This window comes from Otolemur garnettii, unplaced genomic scaffold (genome assembly GCF_000181295.1).
Source record: "Otolemur garnettii isolate 467f Iridium unplaced genomic scaffold, OtoGar3 scaffold00096, whole genome shotgun sequence".
NCBI classification, from domain to species: Eukaryota; Metazoa; Chordata; class Mammalia; order Primates; family Galagidae; genus Otolemur; species Otolemur garnettii.
Window position 1 is genome coordinate 6,931,322 of NW_003852491.1, and position 7,002 is coordinate 6,938,323.

At 49.2% G+C, this 7,002-nt stretch overlaps 2 protein-coding genes across 4 annotated transcripts in view; both read right to left on the reverse strand.

The window, feature by feature from the left end:
• Positions 1-7,002, reverse strand: part of LOC100960802 (major vault protein) — a 38,743-nt gene that overhangs the window by 2,253 nt on the left and 29,488 nt on the right. For all 3 annotated transcript variants that reach the window (XM_023516700.1, XM_023516701.1, XM_023516699.1), the window contains exons 13-14: positions 4,594-4,605; positions 2,172-2,173 (exon numbers count right to left, since the gene is read on the reverse strand). In XM_023516700.1, the coding sequence (XP_023372468.1) occupies positions 2,172-2,173; positions 4,594-4,605 (14 nt within the window). The remainder of the gene's footprint in view (positions 1-2,171; positions 2,174-4,593; positions 4,606-7,002) is intronic.
• LOC111727157 (major vault protein-like) lies at positions 5,226-6,284 on the reverse strand. The gene is made up of 2 exons (XM_023516704.1): positions 5,906-6,284; positions 5,226-5,484 (listed from the first exon to the last, which is right to left on the reverse strand). The coding sequence occupies exons 1-2, from the start codon at positions 6,056-6,058 to the stop codon at positions 5,257-5,259; spliced, it is 381 nt and encodes a 126-aa protein (XP_023372472.1). The 5' UTR covers positions 6,059-6,284; the 3' UTR covers positions 5,226-5,256.

Below are 7,002 nucleotides of genomic sequence, written 5' to 3' on the forward strand. Positions count from 1 at the left end.
GTCTTTTTTTTCTTTTTTTTTGCAGATGTTACTTATTTTAATCCTTATAATAACTTAGTGGAAAGGCCTCCATGTCCTGAGAGCTAAAATTTTTCAGCTGTGTGCTGAGCCTCAACTGTGCTAGACCCAGGGGATCTGTGAGAGTTGGGCAGCACTTCATCTTAGCTTCCTGGGCTCCCTTGGAGGGCGTGGCTTTGGGGACATGCTGTTAGGAAGGTGCTTGTTGGGGAATGGGAGTACTAGGTCATGGTGAATGGAGAAAGTTGGAAGGGATTGGGAAGAACATGCCAGTGTAGCAGAGAGGATTAATTATTAGCTGAGGGACAAGCATGCAAAGGCAAGGAGGCCAGAGAGCACCTGGGCAGTTATAGAAATTGAAATAGATCTAGATTGATGTGACTGGAACATCAAGTACTAGGGAGTTGCAGGGTGGAGAGCAGGTGAGAGATGAGGCAGAAGAAACCAGCTGGGGAAGCATTTAGACTTTGTTTCTACATTTTAAAAATTCAAGTGTGGTCCCAGCTATTCAGGAGGCCAAGGCAGGAGGATCATTTGAGGCCAGGAGTTTAAGACTAGCCTGGGCCAACAGCCAGATCTCACTCAAAAAATAAAATTTGGCTCAGTGCCCTTAGCACAGTGGTTACAGGGTCAGCCACATACATGGAAGTTGGCGGGTTTGAACCCAGCCTGGGCCAGCTAACCAACAATGACAACTGCAACAAAAAAATAGCTGGGCGTTGTGGCGGGCACCTGTAGTCCCAGCTACTTGGGAGGCTGAGGCAAGAGAATCACTTAAGCCCAAGAGTTTGAGGTTGCTGTGAGCTGTGACGCCACAGCACTCTTCCAAGGGCAAAATAATAAGACTGTCTCAAAAAAATAATAAAAATAAAATTCATTTTATTTATTCTACTGCTAACACAAGCTACTGCTGTTCTGAGTGCTATTATATGCATTAGCTTGTGTAATCTTCCAGCTGTACTGAATGCAGCCTGGCCAGTTCCACATTAGCATGAATGCCATTTATTATTGATTTAACCAGGTCCTGCCACCCTGAAGGATGCTGTGGTAAATCACCTCGCACTGCATTTGGGGGGCACTTACGGAATGAACATTGAAGGGCTGGAATTGGACAGTGGCAGGGACAGATTTGTGCTTAAAGATGTTGGAACACTATCAGCACTAACACTTCCATCCCACTGTCTACAGCTCATGCAAGGGAGGCTGGGAAACAGATTATTTATGGGCCTAAGAAGAGGAGGAAATTGAGTTGGTAAACAGCATTTTACCACAGTTATTTTTGTTGTTGAGACAGAGTCTCACTATGTCACCCTCGGTAGAGTGCCATGGCGTCACAGCTCACAGCAACCTCAAACTCCTGGGCTCAAGCGATTCTCTTGCCTCAGCCTCCTAGGCAGGTGGGACTACAGGTGCCCACCACAATGCCCGGCTATTTTTTTTTTTTTTTTGGGGATTTTTGGGCCAGGCTGGGTTTGAATTGACACCTCCTGTATATGGGGCTGGCACCCTACTCCTTTGAGACACAGTCGCCGCCCCAGCTATTTTTGTTTTGTCGTTGTTTTAGCTGGCTTGGGGCAGGTTTGAACCTGCCAGCCTCGGTGTATGTAGCCAGCGCCCTGCTCACTGAGCTACAGGAGCTGGTTATTTTCTTGTTGCAGTTATCATTGTTTAGCTAACCTGGGCTAGACTCAAACCCGCCAGCCTCCGTGTATGTGGCTGGCACCATAACCACAGAGCATGGGCCCCAATCCTGAGTATGAGTTTTCTTACAAAAGAGGTCCTTAAATCAATTGCCTTCACTAGTAGTCAACCAAAGAAAAGTCCTTTATTCCAGTGCTGGAGAAAAATAGGTTGTGTTGAACTTCATCAGAAATCACACTGTTCTATATTTGTGGGGAATTTTAGGAACATTCAAGGGCAAATTTGATAACTAACTTAGAATTGAGCTCTAGTGAGAAGTAGGGCTCTACTGTCTTTGCAGCCAGGCCTGTCTTCCCCCACCATATAGCTGTGAGGGGCCCATCTCCAGGCACAGAATTCTATAGCTGTTTCCTGTTACCTCGGGGACTTTACAATCCTGTGAAGTACATGTAATCAGGATAGGTGGGTTATGCTATGGTAACAGCCCCACCCCAAATCTCTTAATATAGTACTCCTGCTACGTGTCTTTCGTGGGTCAGCTGTGGCTCTGTTTCATGCCACCACCTTCCTGGGACCCAAGCTGATGGAGCAGCCTCTACGTGAACCATTGCTGGTCACCGTGGTGGTTTCATTGGCCAGGGCAAGTCACATGGCCAAAGCCTGCCAGCCTTTAGACATCCACGCGGAGACATCAGATCATTAATTGGAAATGAGTCCAGAGCTCAGGGGTGAGATCAGGGCTGGAGAAATAGATTTCGGTGTCAGTGGTGGAGAGTTTATGTAAGGCCATGAGACTGGCTGAGCATGTGGGTAAGAAAGAGAAAGGTGCCTATGGAAACCGGCAATTTAGAAGCCCAGCAGAGGAGCAGCCACAACCAAGGGAGAAAGAAAAGCAGAGCAGAGGCTGTCGGGCAGCTCAGTATGGAAGGAGGGGTGGCCAGCTGTGCCGAATGATGGGGAAGGCTGAACAGAGGACAACACAACTGTGGGATTTAGCAACAGGACATCACCAGGATGCCAATTAGAGCAGTTTCCATAAAGCAAGGGGTGGAGACAGAAGCTAACTATAGGGGTTTGAAGAGGTAATGAGAGGTGGGGAATGGAAACTGAGACCACAGAACTCTGGGGAAATTAGGCTGTGAAGGAAAAACTGAGAAGAGGGGGCTGTTGGTTAAGGAAGAGTTTTTGTTTTATGTGGGAGAGAGTAAGACAGGTTTGTATGCTGATGACAACAGTCCAGGCAGAAGGAAGAAATTGATGGCTCAGGAAAGGAAGGTGATCCACGTAGGAGTGAGTGCAACCTTTGAGGACTCAAGATGGGTTGGGTCTAGAGTCTAAGGGGAGGAGTTCTCAGTAGGAACAGAGTCCAGGTGGACAGATTTGTTGCTGGGAAGGGGAGGGCCTTCCTGCCCAATCTGCTGCTATTTTCTCAAAGAGGTGAGAGAAAGTGGGCAGGAGTGTAGGAGGTTGAGAAGAGAGGAGGTGCAAATGGTTGTTTTGAAGGGGATCCCACACAAGATAGAGGAAGATAGAGCAATTAGGCCTCCCTTAAAATGTCTTGCCATGAGTTTAAAATGAGATCAGTCAGCTGGGGTGGTGCTCCTCTTCCTGTGACATGCAGCTAGTCAGAGTCAGGGGCGGTGCAGGGAGGGAGGGGGCTTTTCCACTAAGCATCACAGGAGAAGGAAGAAGCATGGAATCTAAGCTGGGCAAGTCTGAAATGAAGAGGGGCAGGAGGTTGTTGATGGAAAGGTGTTTGGGGTCATCATAGCCTCAAGGGAGGAATAGTTGGTGGAAAGCAAGGCTGGGGCAGCAGAGCTGAGGTTTCAGGGGTAGTGTGGCTGTTGGTAATGGCAATGTTCAGGGGTGGCCAGAACAAAGGAATATACCACCAGGGACATTGCTTGTCACACTGTCCCCAGAGGCCAGTAATAAACAGCACTAACACAGCAGCATTTAATACGCATGAGGTACCAGACAAAGAGCTTTAAATTAATGACTTCTCTTGAGGGAAGGTGTAGGAGAGTTTGGGGATGGAGGGGCTGACTCACTTGCCTATTTCACACACTGAGCCTGCACCACCAAGCGCTGTGCGCTAACTGCAGCTTATACTTGAGTTGAGCCACTGGCCACACAAATTAACCTGGGAAGAAACAAGGCTCATTGTGGTGGGCCCCTATAGTTCCAGCTACTTGGAAGGCTGAGGCAAGAGAATTGCTTAAGCCCAAGAGTTTGAGGTTGCTGTGAGCTGTGACACCACAGCACTCTACCGAGGGCAACAGTGAGACTCTGTCTCAATAAACAACAACAAAAAAAACCAAGGCTCATAAGGTCACCCCTCCCAGTAGAGGAAAAGGGATAAGACCATCAAAAAGTCATCATTCATTATATTTGTGCACCAACCCAGCTCAGTAGAGGAACTGCTGGCTCATTTCACAGATGGGTAAAGAGATCAGAGAGATTGCGTCATCTTCTCTTGCACACAGCAAGGAAACTCAAGCTTCTCTCCCTAGACCCAGGCTTTTTTAAACTTCCTCTGCAGAGGAAGGCCTGACACCTACAGCTCTACCTGGCAGCAGGGGCCTGTTGTGCCTGAGCTGATTGCATTTGTATCCATCTACCAAGGGCCCTTACTGTTTGTGGAGCAGGGTAGGAAGAGAGCACTCCCACCCATGCAGAAGCCCATGGGGGGACTTCAGTTCCTACTGCCCTGGGCAGATTCCTCCCCAATCTGACACATCCCTATCTGAGGACAGACAAGCACACAGGGCAGGGTGTGGGCATGGCACACCCACTGGTGCCCCCCACAGGTGCTGCTGAAGGGAGCCCAGGAAGCTAGGCTGCAGCTGGAGGGTGGGGGTGCAAGGAGAAACCTGCCTTGAAAGCAGCCCTCAGGGAAAGCTTTCTGGGCAGTGGGAACAGCCAGTGTGAAACTCCCCAGCCAAGCTGGGCTCCTGGAGGATTTGGCAGGGAGATGTCCAAAGTGCAGAGCTATTCCAGAGGGGTCAGACAGGTAGGACCCATCATCCTGTGTTATCATTTTCCCAATATGGGCTCTAGGGAAACTGACTGCCAGAAAGACTGCTGGCTCAGTGGGCAAGGCTTTAGGGACACATTCCTACTAGCGTGACTTTGGGGAAATCCTCTCCCTTTACAGATGAGAGTAGTCTCTGCTAACTACCTCAAATTTCATGGTACCACCTGCTACCACCATTAAGCTCTTTTGTGACTCAGATTTGAAACACACAGAAAAGGGTTTATTTATTTACTTTGAGACAGAGTTTCACTTTGTTGCCCTGGGTAGAGCAAGGTAGCATAATAGCACACAGCAACCTCAAACTCCTACGCTCAAGCAATCCTCTTGCCTCAGCCTCCCAAGTAGCTGAGACTACAGGTCTGCACACTATGCCCAGCTAATTTTTCTATTTTTAGTAGAGACAGGGTCTCACTCTTGCTCAGGCTGGTCTGTAACTCCTGAGCTCAAGCAATCCACCTGTCTCAGCATCCCAGAGTACTAAGATTACAGGAATAAGCCACCCTGCCTGGCCCACAGAAAATGGTTTAAATGCCTAGAAACATACATTGCATTTGTCAGAGTTAGTGAAGTATAGGCACTATGTGATTGTCCCCAGGACCCTGAGGGGCAGAAAAGGGCTGGGAAGTCAAGCCCTCTCGAGGGCCAGGTCCACTGGCCACCTTTTTGGTTGAGGACTGAGCCTCAGACCCCAGCCCCAGCAGCCCCAGGGCTGTACTGAAGAGGTTGATGGGAGTGGAGCCATCGGTGATGAGGGTTGATTTCAGGCCCAGGGACTGGAGCAGTTTTACCTAGAGGGAGAGAAAAGGAAGAAGATAAGATGGGGCTGATCCTGGTCCTTCTCTCATCTCTTCAGCTGCCTCTCTAGGGAACTAAACTTCAGACTGACTCTCCTTAAACAAAGTGGCTTGCAGTGTCACCTTCCCCTTCATCCGATCACCCTGCTGGGCTTCCTTCAAAAATACTTATCATACATGGATATCTCATCTGCTTGCTGTCTCCCCTTGGGAGCTCCAGCTCATGACTGAGTCCATTACAGGACTGATGTAGCAGGAGGCCGTGCTTGACTTACACATGGCAGAGGAACAGTTCACTCACCACCTGCCCTCACCCCTCCACCCCCAACAACTTTCAAGATGTTGCATGCTTTGGGCTCTGCCTTCTTGGTTCCAAGACTGGTCCTAAGACCAACTCCCCTTCCCCCATTCTCACCTGCATCTCTGGCCCAGCCACAGCAAGGTCCCTGATGGTGCTGGGGCCCAGGGCCTCTGTCATCTGCTTAAACTTCTTCACCTCCACCTCGGCCAGCTGTTGGGCCTTCTTCACCTCCAGCTCCAGCTGAGCCCGGGCATAGACCAGTTCCATCTCTCGTACTTTCTGTACCCGCTGGAGTTCAGCCTCCTAGAAAGGGAAACACACAGCATTTTTTAGAACTTGTGGCCCCTGGGAACTGTCCAGTAAGTCACCCTGGCTAGCAGGCCTAAGGGAGCTGAGGGAGAAGGGATGGAATTGTAAATTCAGTCAGGATACTCCACCCTCTGTCTAGCAACTTTTTTCTTTTTTGAGACAGAATCTAACTCCATTGCCCTTGGTAGAGTGCTGTAATGTCATAGCTCACTACAACCTCAAACTCCTGGGCTCAAACAATTCTCTTGCCTCAGCCTCCCAAGTAGCTGGGACTATAAGTACCCACCACAATGCCCAGCTATTTTTAGAGGTAGAGTCTCACTCTTACTCAGGCTGCTCTTGAACCTGAGCTCAAGAGATTCAACTGCCTCGGCCTCCCAGAATGCTAGGATCACAGGTATGAGCCACTTCACCCAGCCTCTGTGTAGCAACTTTTTTTTTCTTTTTGAGGCAGAATCTCACTATGTCACCCTTGATAGAGTGCTATGGCATCACAGCTCACAGCAACTTCAAACTCTTGGGCTTAAGCGATTCTCTTGCCTCAGCCTCCCAAGTAGCTGGGACTATTGGTGCCTGCTACAACGCCTGGCTATTTTTTTTTTCCCTGCTGTTTTTAGCTGGGGCTGGGTTTGAACCCACCACCTCCAGCATATAGGGCTGGTGCCCTACTCCTTTGACCCACAGGTGCCACCCACGCCCGGCTATTTTTTTTTTTTTTTTTTGTAGTTGGCGTTTAGCAGGCCCTGACAGGGTTCAAACCCACCAGCCCTGGTGCATGTGGCTGGTGCCCTAACCACTGAACACAGGTGCTGAGCCTGTCTAGCAACTTTTGGGAATTCCTCAATCTGAGCATCAGCCCCTCATCTGTGAGATGGAGATACAGACCTTTTTTTTTTTTTTTT

Bases quoted from the DNA above. Each gene is read 5' to 3' on its own strand.
- LOC111727157 (XM_023516704.1), bottom strand. From the start codon at position 6,058: ATGGAACTGGTCTATGCCCGGGCTCAGCTGGAGCTGGAGGTGAAGAAG. The intron at 5,485-5,905 runs GTGAGAATGGGG...CTCTCCCTCTAG, and splicing joins TGGCTGGGCCAGAGATGCAG to GTAAAACTGCTCCAGTCCCT.